The following is a 17986-nucleotide window of genomic DNA, read 5'->3' on the forward strand; positions in this document are numbered from 1 at the left end:
AGGAATGGGATTTAAAGCGCTTTGTGAGCTTAATTTAGCTTCTTCTTTTTTTTTTCTTTTCTTTTTCTTTTTTTTTTTTTTTTTTTTTTTTTTTTTTTTTTTTTTTTTTTTTTTTTTTATAATCAAGTTTAATTTAGCTTTACTAGCAAGTAGGGTGGCATTTAGTGAGTGATAGCAGTTCACTTCTTTATAGAGTAAACTAAACAAAGCCAGATATTTTCTAACAAACTCATGGAGGCGAATCTGAATGGAGCTGGTTCATATGCTTAGAGAAGTATCTTTAGGGGCGCGAATGATGCTTAGTATATGTATGAGATGTAGAATAGGTGATGTCAAGATTTGGAGTGAGATAACTCTCCACCCCAATACTTAATATGCTAGTCTCACCAAGAAAGCTCCACCCCGAAGATATAGTGAGCTCACTAATTGATCATAGATGAACACAGCAGAGAGTGGAACTGAAGATTGATAGACTACATCTTCATGCCACAGATTTTTTTTTTTTGGCACTGTTCTGCTTTGTTGTAATCAAACTAATTAGCGCCAAGATTTTTAACTTTTATCACAAAAAATTAGGGGCAAGACTCCCGCCATGTACCAAATTGGAGCAAAATGGACCGTATTGGACTTAAGTAAATTGAATAAACAAACCTACACAACAGTTGAAATAAAATCAGAGATCAAATACAGCAATTCTCAACTGATATCATCGTGAAAATATTCCTACAATAAATAATCAGCAGAACATCAAATATACTACAGCAGAAAAAATGTAATGACATCAATTCCCCCTTCAAGGAAGGCAGGTCTTAACAATCAGGTCCCAAAAATCCTATTATCTATTGACTATTGCAGTTCCTTACCTGAATCACTAAGTTTAAGCAACTAAAAACTGTCATATGGCACAATTGACACGGAGACTTCGCCTAAAAGTGTTTTCACAAGCTTCAAACTTTCTTAATGGGCAAAAACATAGTCATCGCGTCTTGGTGGTCTATCAGGAACTGAACCTGGCTTGAACTTGGAAGCCTCGTGCCTTGCAAGCTCATTAGGAACACTACTGTTACTCTGGATAAGCATCTGCTTGAGATCATAAAACACATCAGAGTCTGAAAGAGTCAAGAATGTAGTGGCCACACCCGTCTTGCCTGCACGTCCTGTTCGTCCGATACGATGCGTGTACGTGTCAATACTCCCATGCATATCAAAATTTATGACTTGGGCGACATTGGGTATGTCAATCCCACGCCCCGCAACATCGGTGGCAACAAGGACATTGTATCTTTTGGCCCTAAAACCCTCAAGACTAATTTCCCTCTGCTCCTGCGACTTTCCACCATGTAAGGTTGTAACACGATAGCCCGCCTTATCCAAGTTCTTGGCAACATTATCTGCATTCTTCCTAGTGTTAACAAACACAATTGCAGTCCTATCATCACCAAGTTCGTCAAGCAATCTCTGTAACCTAGAAAACTTCTCCGATTCCTTAACCATCATCACATGTTGGGATATCAAATCGGTGGTCTTTCCAGCAGTGCCTATAGTTACCACAACAGGATTCCTCAGATACTTTCTAGCAAGGCGCTCCACTGCAGGCGGCATGGTGGCACTAAACATATAAGTGGTTCTATAAATCTTCTTCCCATCGAGCTCTTCGTCTTCGTTTTCGGGTTTCAAATTGCTAGAAGGCATTGCATCCAACACGCCCATAACCTGTGGCTCAAATCCCATATCTATCATCCGATCAGCCTCATCAAGAACAACATAATTACACTGATTGAGAACCGCGTAACGCCTCTCCAAACAATCAATCAAACGCCCCGGCGTAGCGATGACAACCTCACACCCTTGCCTAATTTTAAACCCTTGTTCCTCAATGGACTGGCCACCAACAATGGAGACTACTCTGATCCCCAAATGCTCAGCAAACTTATTAGTCTCTTCCTCGATCTGCTGAGCAAGCTCGCGAGTGGGTGCCATTACAACGGCATAAGGCCCTTCGGCCTCGTTCTCTTCATTCATAGGAGGTAGCCTAGTAATGTAACTGAGCATAGGGAGAACGAAAGCAGCAGTCTTGCCAGAACCAGTTTCTGCAACCCCAATCACGTCGCGCTGTTGCAGGCCGAGTGGAATGGCCGCCATTTGAATAGGCGAAGGCTTCTTGTACCCGGCTTTCTCGACCGCCTTCAACAGCTCTCCGCTCAATTTGCTCTCGTCCCAAGCCCTCATAGGGCTAGGAATCTTCGAACCCTTGAAGGAGATACTGAAATCCTCTCTGAAAATCCTCCAATCTCTCTCCCTCATTTCCTCGAGCTTCTTATCGCTCCAGTGCCGATCGACTCTCATGTCCAAACTGCCGTACTTTTCGGCAGCTTGTTCTTTGAGTTTCTGAGCCGCGGCCTCCTCCGGCCTCTCCTCCACCCCGTCCTTCCGGCGAATCTCCTCGCGCGTCTCCTTCTCGTTCTTGGCCGCGAGCTTCTTCTGCTCGCGGCGGTCGACGCCGGCGCGGAAGCCTCGTCCGAACAAGGGCTGAGCCTCGTGAGGGTTCTGGTAGAGCGCGTTCATGTCACGAGAAGTGTCCTCCGTGTTCTCCCAATCGAACGAGAATCTGAACTTGTCGCTGGGTCTGATAACTCGCTTCTTAGGCTTCTTCGACCCTAAGTACTGCTCTTTAATGGAGTCGAGCTCTTTCTCGCGCTCTCGCTCCGCCAACTTCTCCGACCGCGCGCGCTCGCGAGACTTGGCATCCTCTTCGCGCTCACGGTCTCTATTGCGTCGATCTCGGTCACGGTCGCGATCGCGATGGCGGTGGCGATCGGAATCGGAGGGTTTGTTGAGATCGCTGCTGTTGTGGCGGTTGTGGTTGTTGTTGTTGAAAGCGGAGGAGAGGAGGCTTTGACGGCTTTCGTTGATTTCGTCGGCTTCTTGTTGACGGCGTTTTAGGGCTAAGGCTTCACGTTCCGCTCTGGTTACGAAAACGGGTTTCACGGCGGAGCTTGTGACGTTAACGGCGGAGACGTCTCCAATTAAACTACGTTTCATGATTGAAGTCAGAGAGAGAGAGAGGCTAAGTGCAGGAGGGGAAAAGATTAGATTGGATAGTGAGTGGCGCAAGTTCTAGAGCCTTCCAGAAACACAGGTCGGTGGGACTGTGCGTGCCCGAATCGGATTAGGGCTGTGTTATTTCTTGCCTTGTGCGTTTGGGAGAGGTGTTTTAGATACGTTGTTTGAGGTGTTTTTGGTAGATGTAGGTGAAAAAATGTAAAAATATGTGTAATGTTGATTAAAATGTGGGGTATTATGTTAGAACTAACATGCCAAACAGGGACTTAACCTTTGCAATAAGCGATAAACTCAAACCAGATTTTTCCAGCTATTATATAATACACAAGAAATTGCATGCAATGATGCTAACACGGAAAAAGAGACCAGAGATTGCACATACAAAGCAAATATTGACTCTACACCATGCCCAGTCAATCAAAAATTCAAAGAGACAAATATCTTAATATTATATAATATAAATAAAGAAGATGGATAGGTATTGAAAAATAAATATCACCTTTTAAACAATAAAATAAAATAAAATAAAATAAATAAATATCACCAGCACAGTCAAACACGTGATCAACTTTTGAAGATCATGAATTAATTTATAATATAAATAAGTGGATATTTATGCAGTAGTATACACAACCCCAGTTTTTTCAAGTTCTATAAATCTGCTTTAAGATGGTTGTATATATTTCAATAATTTATTTTTGTGATAGAGCAAAAGGAAAAATAACACAAATTTAAGAATAAGCAATAACACCAATAGATTTAATAGGTAAAAATAATAAACAAATATTGAATATATATAAAAAAAATCTATAAATAATTAAAAATTCACATATCAAATATGTGAAGGATGAATGATTTAGATTAAGTTTTACATTTGACACAATTTCTTTAAAGTAAATTTCGCCCCTCACACAATCACTGTAGTGCTTTAAGACTCACAGACGTCTGTCTTTTAGGATAAAATGATTTACAGTACGAAAACAAAGCACACAATGTCGTGCTCTACGAACTACTCAATGTCTCTTTTTCTCTCTTTAACACAAAATGATATGCACAAAATATTCTCATTGGAAGAGTTTTCTGAAAAAATGGTTTTTATGAATAAGGGATTATGAAAAATTATATGTTACTAAACAGACACTCTGTTTTAGTAATAACTGCTGTGCTAAGACTAAAAAACTCAAAAATTAAAATAATAAAATATTATTATTTAAACAAGTAGGCCTATTCTACATATGCCAAAATCTCAACATAATGTCCAACTCATGAGCATATAAACTCATATATTATTTCTTTCTTTTCTTATGTAAGACTCAAAATTTTTACCACTTTTAATAACATCTTCAAATGAATATAGAAAATATCAACTTTTTATTCCCTCCATGCTATTTTTCGAACATGTATTACCAAACAATAATGCTCCACACACAACTTCTTTTATAGTAAAATATAAATAATGTATAGATGGCAATATAAAAATAAATAAATAAATGTGTACTGAGAGGGTTTTCTACTTTCATTGGCGGGAATCTGGCCCCTAATTTTTGTGATTAAATTAAAGTTAAAAATCTTGGCGCTAATTTGTTTGATAATAAATTTATAACAAAGTAGAGACAGTCGAACCAAAGACTGAAATTGAAATTGGGTTAGGGTTAGGAATGTCAGACTATCTCCCAGAGGAAGTGGTGCTGGAAATCCTGTACAGACTACCCGTCAAATCCCTAATTCGATTCAGGTGCGTTTCCAAATCATGGGATTCTCTAATCACAACCTCTGCCTTCATCAATTCCCATCTCACTCGATCACTTCCCAAATCCTCCAACAAATTAATTGTTAGGCACTGTGTTGATAGTCCCCATGTAGAGCACTACAAGTTAATTGACAATAACAATGACTCCTCATCTGATCAAATTCAACACATTGATTTCCCACTCACGAGTCGTCGTATAAACCATTTCCTGTTAATCGGTTCAGCGAATGGCTTGTTCAGCCTTTTTGAACAAGATCGCTTTGTTCTTTGGAATCCCTCTATTAGAAAATTTATAACCCTTCCAAAGCCTCGCATTACTGTCAAGAAGCACGGCCGTGTTACATGTCGTTCAGCATTCGGGTTTGATCCGCGGACTAATGATTATAAGGTGGTGAGGATTGCATTTCAATGTAGAACTGATACCTCTGAAGAGGCCAAAATACCTCTAGTTGAGGTTTACTCTCTTAGTGAGGGGTCTTGGAGAATAACAAGTGCTGGGGACTCTTTTTCACCCGGGATTAGTTTTGAGGATTGGGGGCAACCATCGGCTTCTTTAAATGGGGCTGTCCATTTTGTAGCGAAGGATAGGGACAATAAATGGTGTCCATTAGTTTCGTCATTTGATTTGCGGGATGAGGTTTTTCGCGAGATGTCTGTGCCAAATGGTGCACTCACTGGGATTGATTATTTTCATACCTCAGTAATTGGGGGATCTCTTTCTCTGTTATGTCATGATACTCATAAAAGCACGGTCAACAAATTCTGTTCCATTTGGGTGATGAAAGAGTATGGCATCGTTGATTCTTGGACTAAATTGTTCACTGTTAATCTCAACGGAGGACTTTCAAGGGTGTTAGGTCTCCAGAAGAATGGTAATATATTAGTGGAGGCAAAACTGCCACATTATTGGGGCATCACTTCGTATGAACCTAAGAGCGAACAAGTTAAGAATTTGGGAATTGGTGGGAGGCCGTACTATTTTTGTGTTGATAATTATATGGAGAATCTAGTCTTACTTGACAAACCGAATGATGCGGTTTCCAAAAGGGGAGCGAGCAGAAAGAGGAAATGCAGGTATATGCTTGATTCGACTCAAAATTTCAGCATTTGCTTTCCTCAGTTTTATCTTATTCTTGGCATATACTAGATACTGTACTGCTTTAGGATGTTAAAAGCAATTTTGTGGTTGACGTTGATGATGAGCTTAAACATTTGCAAGCTGGAGAAAGTAAATATAAAAGAAAGACTGATGTTATTATCTTTTTCTATATGCTGAACTTGTCACAGCTAATCCATATTCAATATCAAAATGTGTTTTACGCTTACTGTTTTGTTAGTCTTGCCTAGATTTTTCTGATATGATCAGCCATTGCCTTCTGATTTTGTGTTTTGTACATGACATGTTATTTTGCACTGTTGTACATTCAACAAAGTATAAGATGAAACTATAAAAATAAAAAGAGATGAGCCAAACATTTAAAAGTTTTTAGAACCATGTAACTGTTGCTAGAGTCATGACATTTTGTTAGGGGTTTTGATTGATTAAATCTATCACATTGTATTGAGTGTGGGAGTTGCATCGGGGTGGCCCCTAGTGACAACCCCAAGGTTTGTTGCAGAGATGTAATAAATATGGGGTTTGCCCAAAAATAAGTATTGTGTTGTTTAGATGAATAGATGATATAGAATTAGCTTCAGCACTGCATTTATTTATTTTGGTTGTGTGTTGATATGTAAAAGATTATTTATCCACATTGGTAGTCTAGATAAATGTACTTTTGATTAGGGTGATCATTCCTCCTTGTGTCGTGAAGGACAAACCTAGAGTAATCCCAAATATACCATAGGTATAGTCACTACCCTAAAACACTAAAACCAAGCCTAGGTTCATTACACACTCCACTTTTCCTGTTGGTACAAGCTCTGTTTTACTTAGATTAATCTTTAATTCTGAGACTGCTTCAAAACAGAGAAGGAAAACATCATATAGAGCCAAGTTGATCAGAATTTACGTCACAAAATTGTATCATGAGCAAACAAAAGGGGAAAGCTGTCCATAAACCCTTCACTTCCTCCCTCAACTTGAAATGCAGCTAAGTACCCACCCTTCACAGCATTGTGTAACATCCTATTATGTACTTCCAAAACCAAAATTAAAAGAATCATGGAGAAAGGGTTTCATTGTCTCGGTCCTCTTGAACAAAAGAAAAGAAAATTGTGGTTCTATTTACCATGGTTGACAACCAGAAAACCAAACCCACTTCCTCCTTCACCAAAATTGAGTTTATCTAACAGATATATGAAATAGCCCTAGTTAAAATAATCACATATCATTTCAGTGTACAGTTCACAAATTACTCTAAAAACACTGCCATCGAGTTTGCTTTCAAAGACATTTATTGGAAATAAACAACAAATAAGGGATTTTCCAACCTTTAATGGAAGCATTTGGGTCTAACAGAAGACACCTAGCGTTCACTTTTGGAATTTAAGTGACATAAGCATTAAAGATTTCTCAAACTTGTAGTCATTATAGAGCTCCATTTCCACAAAACCCACTCAAGCCTCTTCAATAATAACCTTTTTTTGTTTCACTGTTTTCTAACACTTAGTTTCTGGCCACAATCTTTGGTAGCCAAACTTTTCATGTTACTATTCTTTCTCTTAATTGTTGCATTGCACAGGGTTTAAGTGATAGCATAGTGGTAGTGCCATTGATTGTGGTGCCTGATATCTCTGGCTCAAACCTCACCTCCTTCCCCCTCCCCCTTCCCCCCAAACTATAGATCTAGGCTCGAGATTACCCGATACATAGTTCTTATGGGCAAGGTCATGTATCCAGGGTTTTCTCAAGAGGGGTTGCTTGAAGAGTTTCCTTGATTTAAAAAAAAAAAAAAAAATTGCACTGCTTCTTGGTGCTTTTCTTTAAATTTTGGTCCTCAAAATAAAAGGTACAAAAGCCAATCCACCACTCTTTAATCCACATTTTTCTTTTTTTTAAAATTTGATTTCACATGGCTTTATTCCTAATATTGTTTATTGACATTATTTTGATTTTCCAAACTTTTATATGCTTTTCAGGTACCTTTTTTTCCCAGGTTTTCTTTCCTCTTTTATCAATTACTTTGACTTGGTTTCATTGGGTTTTTGAGATTTATTAATTTGATAGAGACAAGTGTGTTTATGTTTGTGTTTGGGATTGGGGTTCTAGTTATTTTCTAGCAGGGTTTTGTATCTCTGTTTTTCTTTAGTAAAGCTTCTATTTGATGACTCTTCATACCCAAAGGATTTAGAGGATTCTCTCTCTGACTTCACTTTTTTCAGATAGAGGTTATTCATGCTTAAATTTGATTCTTCTTCATGCCCAAAACATTTGGAATGAGTAAAGTTATCCACCTCATTCCTTCCTATGTTTGTAATTTTGCAGCTTAATATGCAAGAAATTTGAAAATGTAGACATCTTCATAACTTCCTTTTTCTCTTGTTTAAATGATTGATTGTGTGGATTTTCTATAATGGGTTGCTTTCTAATTTGATATTTGTTGGTTTTACTAATTGTTCAAATCATTTTTTGTATTTCAACCATCCAAGCCTTTCAGTGTATCTATTGCTACCAAATTTGCAGGTTGACTTCAGATGAAGAGGAGAGAGTACGCCTGCTACAAAAGGCAAGACACCAGCTACAAGAGGCAATACAAGAAGAAGAGAGCTTGTGCCAGCTACTACAGCCAATACTACATCAACACGAAACAATACTACATCAACTAGAGACAATACTAATGACTCTACAAGAGGCAATGATACACGATGAGGGAGCATGTCAGCAGCAAGAGGCATTGTTACGTCAACAAGAGACAATACTACAGCAGCGGATGGATAAAATAGCCACTTTAATATCAAAAGTGGAGAAAATGGATACTGTAAAATCAGAATTGGTCTTTATAATTCAAGAATTAAGGGGCCAGTTCATTACTTCGGTGTGCTTTTGTTATAAATATATTATATATTTTTTAATGTAAATGTATTACTTTATGCAGTATATAGAGTTGAGTTATATTGTTAATTGGAGTTATTTATCTTATATTATAGGCTGAAGAAGAGACAATACTACAACAGAAGATGGAGAAAATGACCTCTTTAAAATCACAATTGGAGAGAATGGACACTATAAAATCAAAAGTGGTATTTTTGATTCAACAATTCAGGGGCCAGGTTATTACTTTGTTGTGCTTTTGTTATAAATATGTTGCGTTTTTTTTTAATGTAAATGCATTACTTTATGCAGTATTTAGAGTTCTGTTATAATGTTGATTGGAGTTCTTTATCTTATTTTTTTTAGGCTGGGGACATGTCTAGTGGTGCTGGAGATCAAAGTTCAACACAAGTACAACAAAGATCCTCTTCTGCAGGTCAGGAAATGTGACCTTGCGGGGGGAATGAGATTTTTTCTTCATATTTTGTTATTATTGGGAAATTATGGTCTTGCTTTGACACTTGTAAAATTTGTGATTGATATGAAAGGTATTGTTTTATAAGTTTAGAAGAAGAAAAAAAAAATAGTTTTCAATGAATTTAGTAAATTATGTATTATGAGAGGATATTATTTTAGATGGGTTTCTTGAAAGGTGATGTGTTTCTTGAAAAATTGATAAGAAGAACGGGTTTTTTCATGAATAATGGATATCAACTGTAAAGGAACGTGTCTCTATTGCTACTTTATTTTGTTAAATGGAGAACCTGAGCATCCGCTACCATGGACAAATACATAGAAATCCATGATATCTTCAGACAATATAAAGAGGCCTCAGGTAATATATAGTAATCTATGAGAAAAAAAAATATATATATATATATATATATATTTAAGTGGAAATATATCAGTTGAGAGTCAGGATGTAATCATAACCTTGCTAGGTGTTTGAGAGCACTGAATCAATATGAAAAATACCTCTTACTACCCTCATTGAATTTGAAGATAAAAATATAAAAAGTAAAAAAGCGTTTGTTGAAATAAAAGAAAGGATAAGGAAGAAGCTTTAAAAGTGGAAAGAGAAGCTACTCTTTCAAGCCAAGAAAAAGATACTAGTCAAGGTAGTGGCCTTTGTCATTTTCCATACCCTATGAGTTGTTTCAGTTTTAGGCTCTCAAAGGAATTATGCAAGACTTGCTTTAGAGCATTAGCATTGGAGAATGCTAATGCCATATCTAAGGTCAATTTGGCATTTTAAGTCTTAAAATCCATTGCATCAGACAATGCTAAACCCAACTATTGCAAATTTTTTTGCAATAGTGCTATAGTACAATTCTAAAGTTAGAATTGTACTATAGCAGTATTCTAAATTTTTTTTTTTATTCCCTTTTTCCCCCGAAATTTCTCTCTCCTCTCTCTCATTATTTTAGTTCTCTTCTCTCTCTTCCTTCTTTGTTTCTCATTTGCTCTCTCCTCTCTTCAGACCCAAACACAATTCTCCTCTCTTCAGCTTTTCTGGTTTTGTGGTCTTTTTTTTTTTTTTTTTTTTTTTTTTTCTTGTTGTGACCAGTGCCTAAAGGGGTTGTGGGTCATGGTTGGGTCCGGTGTTTGGGTCATGGTTGGGTCCGATGTTTGGGTCATGGTTGGGTTGTGGCTGAAGTGGGTTGGGTCCGGTGTTTGGGTCGTGGTTGGATCGGTGGGCTGGGATTGGTTGATGGTGGGTTTGAAACAGTGAATCTATTGATCGGTGGGTGGATCGGTTGGGTTGATCATTGGTAGCTCTGGTGATGATTTTTTTTTGAATGGGTTTGCTCCGGTGGGTTTCAAATCGGTGGCATGGGTTGATGGGTTTTTGGTGCCGTGGTTGTAGTTGTTGATGGGTTTTTGGTGCTGATGGGTTTTTGGTGCCGTAGCTATGGTTGTTGATGGGTTGATCGGCGGTGTGGGTTTCTGATCGGTGGCTTGGGTTTTTGGTGCTGTGGCTGTGGTTGTTGATGGCTTGTGTGTTGCTAGAGGCTGAGGGAGAAGCAGAGGAAAAAAAAAAAAGATAGTTGGAAAGCCTAGGAAATAAGTGTCTGAAAAAAAAATGACAGTTATAAAGAAATAATAAAAAAATATTAAAAAATAATATTTTAATAAAAATAGAGTTTTGGGATGTGGAGGTATTGTAAAATGGTATGGTATGATAGAATTGTGGGTTTTTAGAATTGTAAAATAGAATAGCATTAGCATTCCCCAATGCTAATGCTCATGTGAAAATTCTAGTGGATTCATATGGACAGGAAAATACACTAGTTTAGATGGGACAAAATGTGGGTACCCAAGTCACAAGCGGGAATTGGATTTAAAGCACTTCGTGAGTTTAATTTAGCTTTACTGGCAAATAGGGTGGCAGTTTAATGAGTGATAGTCGTTCACTTCTTTATAGAGTAAATAAAGCTAGATATTTTCTAACAAGCAAATTTATGGAGGCGAATATGAATGGAGCTAGTTCATATGCTTGGAGAATTATCTTCGGGGCCACGAATGGTGCTCAGAATAGGTATGAAATGGGTGATGGAAGGAAAGTGAAGATTTGGAGTGACAAATAGCTCCCCACCCCAATGCCTTATATGCTAGTCTCACTAGTAAAGGTCCACCCCAAAGCTGTAGTGAGCTCACTGATTGATCATAGGTGAACATAGCAGCAGAAAGATTGATAGACTACATCTTCATGCCACATAGATGAAAAGCAATAAAAGAAATTCCATTGAGCTATAGGTTACCTGAAGCTAAATAGATTTGGATGATGCCTCTAAGTGGTAGCTACATAATCAAAGTGTGTATTCTATGTTGATAAAGGAGAAGGAATGTAGAAGCTAGAGGGGGGAATAGGTGGATACAAGAACAAGAAGTTACGCATGGAAGAAGTAAGTATAAACTCTTCAGATCGGTTAGAGCTCTTTGTCATAATAGCTTGGATAATCTAGAAGCATGAAAATGAGTTGCAAGGGGCAAGAAAAGAAAAAATATTCTTCCACACTAGTTCAGATTCATTATTTCAAACATATCCATAATTGATTTAAAAACCACTCTTTAACATATCAAGCGGATGTGAAAAAAGAGATGTGGAATAATGGATGTGTGAGAACCAAAACCTGACAAATGAAACCCCAAGTCCATGAAAAAGTTAAGCAGGAATAACAAACAAACACAAAGTGGGAAGCTCCATTGGAAATGGAGTCTATAGGACTTTGATGGGCCATCTTCAAAGATGAAAACAAAGCTGGCATTGGGGTGATTATTCGAAACAGTGAAGGCTAAATGATTGTAGCTCTTAGTGGAAGGCACACCAATGTGGAAGATGCAAAAGCAGTGGAGGCTATGGCAGCAGGAAGAGAGCAATGCTCTGATCTTTGCGAAATAAATAGGTGTATCAGAAATTGTCCTGGAAGAGAATTGAAAGCTATAACAGTGGCTCTTAACAAAACGGGAAGATCACTCAAAGGGACTAGTTATAGACGACATTACTATGAGAAAAAAAAATATATATATATATATATATATTTTTAAAGTGGAAATATATCAGTTGAGAGTCAGGATGTAATCATAACCTTGCTAGGTGTTTGAGAGCACTGAATCAATATGAAAAATACCTCTTACTACCCTCATTGAATTTGAAGATAAAAATATAAAAAAGTAAAAAAGCGTTTGTTAAAATAAAAGAAAGGATAAGGAAGAAGCTTTAAAAGTGGAAAGAGAAGCTACTCTTTCAAGCCAAGAAAGAGATACTAATCAAGGTAGTGGCCTTTGTCATTTTCCATACCCTATGAGTTGTTTCAGTTTTAGGCTCTCAAAGGAATTATGCAAGACTTGATTTCTAAGATGTGAAAATTCTAGTGGATTCATATGGACAAAGGAAAATACACTAGTTTAGATGGGACAAAATGTGGGTACCCAAGTCACAAGCGGGAATTGGATTTAGAGCACTTCGTGAGTTTAATTTAGCTTTACTGGCAAATAGGGTGGCAGTTTAATGAGTGATAGTCGTTCACTTCTTTATAGAGTAAATAAAGCTAGATATTTTCTAACAAGCAAATTTGTGGAGGCGAATATGAATGGAGCTAGTTCATATGCTTGGAGAATTATCTTCGGGGCCACGAATGGTGCTCAGAATAGGTATGAAATGGGTGATGGAAGGAAAGTGAAGATTTGGAGTGACAAATAGCTCCCCACCCCAATGCCTTATATGCTAGTCTCACTAGTAAAGGTCCGCCCCAAAGCTGTAGTGAGCTCACTGATTGATCATAGATGAACATAGCAGCAGAGTGGAATCAAAGATTGATAAGACTACATCTTCATGCCATATAGATGAAAAGCAATAAAAGAAATTCCATTGAGCTATAGGTTACCTGAAGCTAAATAGATTTGGATGATGAGTCTAAGTGGTAGCTACATAATCAAAGTGTGTATTCTATGTTGATAAAGGAGAAGGAATGTAGAAGCTAGAGGGGGGAATAGGTGGATACAAGAACAAGAAGTTACTCATGGAAGAAGTAAGTATAAACTCTTCAGATCGGTTAGAGCTCTTTGTCATAATAGCTTGGATAATCTAGAAGCATGAAAATGAGTTGCAGGGGGCAAGAAAAGAAAAAATATTCTTTCACACTAGTTCAGATTCATTATTTCAAACATATCCATAATTGATTTAAAAACCACTCTTTAACATATCAAGCGGATGTGAAAAAAGAGATGTGGAATAATGGATGTGTGAGAACCAAAACCTGACAAATGAAACCCCAAGTCAGTGAAAAAGTTAAGCAGGAATAACAAACAAACAAAAAGTGGGAAGCTCCATTGGAAATGGAGTCTATAGGACTTTGATGGGCCATCTTCAAAGATGAAAACAAAGCTGGCATTGGGGTGATTATTCGAAACAGTGAAGGCTAAATGATTGTAGCTCTTAGTGGAAGGCACACCAATGTGGAAGATGCAAAAGCAGTGGAGGCTATGGCAGCAGGAAGAGAGCAATGCTCTGATCTTTGCGAAATAAATAGGTGTATCAGAAATTGTCCTGGAAGAGAATTGAAAGCTATAACAGTGGCTCTTAACAAAACGGGAAGATCACTCAAAGGGACTAGTTATAGACGACATTAATGAGGAGATGAAGTGCTTCAAGTGGTCATATAGACATACACGAAAGAAGGGAAACAATATAGCCCATGCACTAGCAAATCGAGTGGAGCAAGCGTCAGTGTGGTTAGAAACTATTTTAGATTGTTTTATCAAATAATAATGCTCCAAAAAAAACTTCTTTTATAACACTTTTCACAAATTATTGATGTGGATGATATATTGATATATTTTTCATAATTTATATTGAATAAAATGAAATCTGACTAGTAATTTCTAGTTTTTCTTATTAGCATGGGTTTGGTTTCACAATAAAAGTGGTTTTAGTGCTAGACCAAGGTGAAAGTGATGTTCTAATCACAACAAATTATAACAAAATTTCCTTTTAAAAAAATCAACTATTGTGAAAATAAAGTTGCAAAAAGTCTAAATTCACAAATTTTTTCTCAATTGCTAAGGTGACAAGTTCTTAATGATAGGTGATAACATGGTGTTAGTCACGAATCCATATGAGAACTATCAAAAATTGACCAACTCAACTGCTATGAAAAATACTATGAAAATTATTATACCTGTAACATTATTAAATAAGTTGTGAAAAATATTATTTCTCTCGTGGAAAGGGATAAATGACAACATGTAAGGACTATAGATGCAATGATTACCACCTATTCTATTCTAGATTTTTGGGAAAAATGACATTTTACTACCCTCAACTATACTTCTAATTACACTTTGCACCCTAAATTTTTCGAATGCACGTTTTGCACTCTAAACTATGATTTTTGTTACACTTTGCACCATGACATTAATTTTATTGTTAACTTGGATGGAAAAGTATGACGTCACGTGAGAAGACTTAATTGACTTCTTCCCAATGCTTTAAAAACAAAAAATAAGTTACACTTTATCACCCTAAATTAAACTTATGATTACACTTTGCACCATAAATTTTGAATTTCTATTCAAGTTAATAGCTAACTTAACGTTGGGAGCAAAGTGTAACAAATGTTATAGTTTATGGTGCAAAGTGTAATATGGGTTATAATTTAGGGAGTTAAAGTGTAATTTCTGATGGTGAACTGAAAGTTGTATAACTCCAATTCGTCCAGAAGTGTCGTCCAAGTCAAGAAGAGAGGAATGAACATCCCTTGTAGGATGGTTGTCCATCAGGAAAGTGCCCGGACTTCCCCTAACACCTAGACGACCCCCAACACTTGGGAAATTTCCAGAGATTTACCTACAAAAGACTAGTGAATCGAACCACGTGTTACTATTTTGAAACATGAGCGAAATCCTGGTTCATCGCTATAACTTCCTACCAAGTACTTAACTTCCAATGACAGTTATAGAAGATAAGATTAAATATTCCAACTTCTATAGCAGTTTTATAGAAGTTAAGTCTGAATCTTCTAACTTCTACAAATATTGGGGAAGTTACGAGACAAGTAACCGCTCCAAAGAGCACTATATAAACACTCATCCACATCTAATGAAAGTAAGTTCCCACCGTTCCCAAAAAAGTTGGAATTCTTGAGTTTAAGAGAGAAACTAACTTCAGCATTTGAGGGTTCTTGGCCAGTTCACCCCGATCTCCTTTGATTTTGTGTCATTATTTCTCTTCAGGCTTTCCAAGCGACTACCAGCCCATTGAAACCCGGAGCATTTAGCCTACTGATTTTCTGCGCATCATCAATTTCTCCATATTTTCTTGCAGAAGTGGAAAATGAAGGTTCTAATTCCTTTCTTTAGTAATTTCTCTTTTTCTTGTTCAATAAATTATACTATAAGGGCATTCACACCAGCTTGTGTAAAAATTGTTGTTTATTTTATGAAAAATACTTTGCCTTTTTATTTTAGTTAATCATTTTTCAAAATACTCACACCTGATTATCTATTTCATGCTCTGTTTTACACAAAATATGCATAATTCAATTTCTTTCTTCACCCTTGAGAAACACAAAGAAATAAAATAAAAAATCGGAAGATAAATAGAAAAAAAAAATCATTTTGCATAAGCAATAGTGACTTGTATACTTCATTTCTTAGAGAGAGAGAGAGAGAGAGAGAGAGAGAGAGAGAGAGAATTGGACCAAAATGGTTACACATAAAATATCTAAAGCTAAAGCTTATCATTCGTTATTACTATGCTTATGTTGAGCCTAGCCTACACCAACGATCATATCAACTTTTTCTTTCCATCCATTATATATATATATATATATATATAGTTTTCAAGACAAGGTTGAAGAGCCCAATTCCACTTCTACTTGGAGAAACACATGTCATTTTCATTAGCTTCAAGAATAAAGATAACATACACCCATTTCGGTCCAGTTTGGTCTAATACAATTCATTACTCCAATTTGGTTCGATTCTGTCCAATTTGGTCCAGTTTAGTTGAATTCAATCCATTTTGATTCATTTAGTTGATTTTACTCTAATTTATTTAGGGTAAGTACATACAAAAAGTCTGTTTGAGATTCGCTTATTTCGTTAAAACTGAAATTTTGTTATTGAAAGTATAGTGTGTGTGTATATATATATATATATATATATATATATATAAAGAGAGAGGGAGGGGAGAGAGAGAATTGGACCAAAATGGTTACACATAAAATATCTAAAGCTAAAGCTTATCATTCATTATTACTATGCTTATGTTGAGCCTAGCCTACACCAACGATCATATCAACTTTTTCTTTCCATCCATTATATATATATATATATATATATAGTTTTCAAGACAAGGTTGAAGAGCCCAATTCCACTCCTACTTGGAGAAACACATGTCATTTTCATCAGCTTCAAGAATAAAGATAACATACCCATTTCGGTCCAATTTGGTCCAATACAATTCATTACTCCAATTTGGTTCAATTCTGTCCAATTTGGTCCAGTTCAATTGAATTCAATCCATTTTGATTCATTTAGTTAATCTTAGGGCCTGTTTGGATAAGCTGTTTGTAAAAGTGTGTTTTTGAAAAAGTAGCGGTTTTAAAACGTGCTTTTTGAAAATGCAATTTTAGAGTGTTTGGCAAAATTTGTAAAAGTGTGATTTTCAATTGTTGTTTTAACTGCAAATTACCAAAAAGACCATATACACCAACATTTTTAAATTCAATCTTATATATAAAATTAAAGAATTCCATTTATTAAATTCAATCTTATATATAAAATAAAACTAAAGTATTCAGTTCTCAAAAAATAAATAAATAAATAAATAAAGTATTCCATTTATTAAATAAAAAAACTACACGTGGAGGGTGAAGACACCACTCCACATGAAGTACTTCACCTAACAAAGATTCCCCATCACCTGCACACCTTTCACTTTACCAATTTCATTTTACTCTTACAGTCCTACTTTTGCACTTATCCTCCAATAACACTAGTAGCTATCCTCAGTTCCTCACTGATCAAATACCCATCCTTTTGTTGTCCATGATACGTCTTGAAGAAAAGAAAGAAGATGAATATGAGTGCTCCAGCTTATTGAGAATTTAGCAAGCTATGGTGAGAGTAAGAGAAGGGCAAAAACAAAATGGAAGGTGAAGCAGAGGTGAAGGTATGATGGAGAAAAAAATGAGAAATATTTATCTGGGTTCTTTATTCAAGTTTGATGGGGGTATTTGTGGTAAATTGTATTTTAAAAATGCGTTTTACAGCCCCTCAGAATTGTGTTTTCAAATTTGCTGGAAATAATTTCGTTTTGAAATCGCGCGTTTTAAAATCACAAACGTTAGAACATGCATAGCCAAACGGGTTGCAACTAGTGTTTTAAGTCCAAAACGCCCATTTTTATTTTTAAAACGCGGGGCCAAACGGACCCTTACTCTAATTTATTCAGGGTGAGTACATACTAAAAGTTTGTTTGAGATTCGTTTATTTCGTTGAAATTGAAATTATTTTGAAAAAAATACTATAGATAAAGGTTAAAGTTAGATAAAATAGTATAGTAAAACTCATAAATAGTATTAAAAAGTGCAATAAAATTTATAAATAGTAGTAAAAATAAAATAAATAATAAAATAAACTGATTTTTTAAACTAGAGGGAGATATAAAAATAAATATAAGCTAGACGGGGATA

At 36.3% G+C, this 17986-nt stretch overlaps 2 protein-coding genes across 2 annotated transcripts; one reads left to right on the forward strand and one right to left on the reverse strand.

Moving 5' to 3' along the window:
* Positions 1–637: 637 nt before the first annotated feature.
* LOC112007774 (DEAD-box ATP-dependent RNA helicase 21) lies at positions 638–3373 on the reverse strand. Its single transcript, XM_024040169.2, has one exon. It carries the CDS (start codon positions 3040–3042, stop codon positions 958–960), a length of 2085 nt encoding a protein of 694 aa, XP_023895937.1. The 5' UTR covers positions 3043–3373; the 3' UTR covers positions 638–957.
* Positions 3374–4616: 1243 nt separating this feature from the next.
* LOC112021738 (F-box/kelch-repeat protein At3g06240) lies at positions 4617–9521 on the forward strand. The gene is made up of 4 exons (XM_024054302.2): positions 4617–5887; positions 8439–8790; positions 8903–9025; positions 9153–9521. Exons 1-4 carry the CDS (start codon positions 4722–4724, stop codon positions 9234–9236), a joined length of 1725 nt encoding a protein of 574 aa, XP_023910070.1. The 5' UTR covers positions 4617–4721; the 3' UTR covers positions 9237–9521.
* The last annotated feature ends 8465 nt before the right edge of the window (positions 9522–17986 follow it).

Source organism: Quercus suber, unplaced genomic scaffold (assembly GCF_002906115.3).
Source record: "Quercus suber isolate HL8 unplaced genomic scaffold, Cork oak 2.0 scaffold_426, whole genome shotgun sequence".
Taxonomy (NCBI): domain Eukaryota; kingdom Viridiplantae; phylum Streptophyta; class Magnoliopsida; order Fagales; family Fagaceae; genus Quercus; species Quercus suber.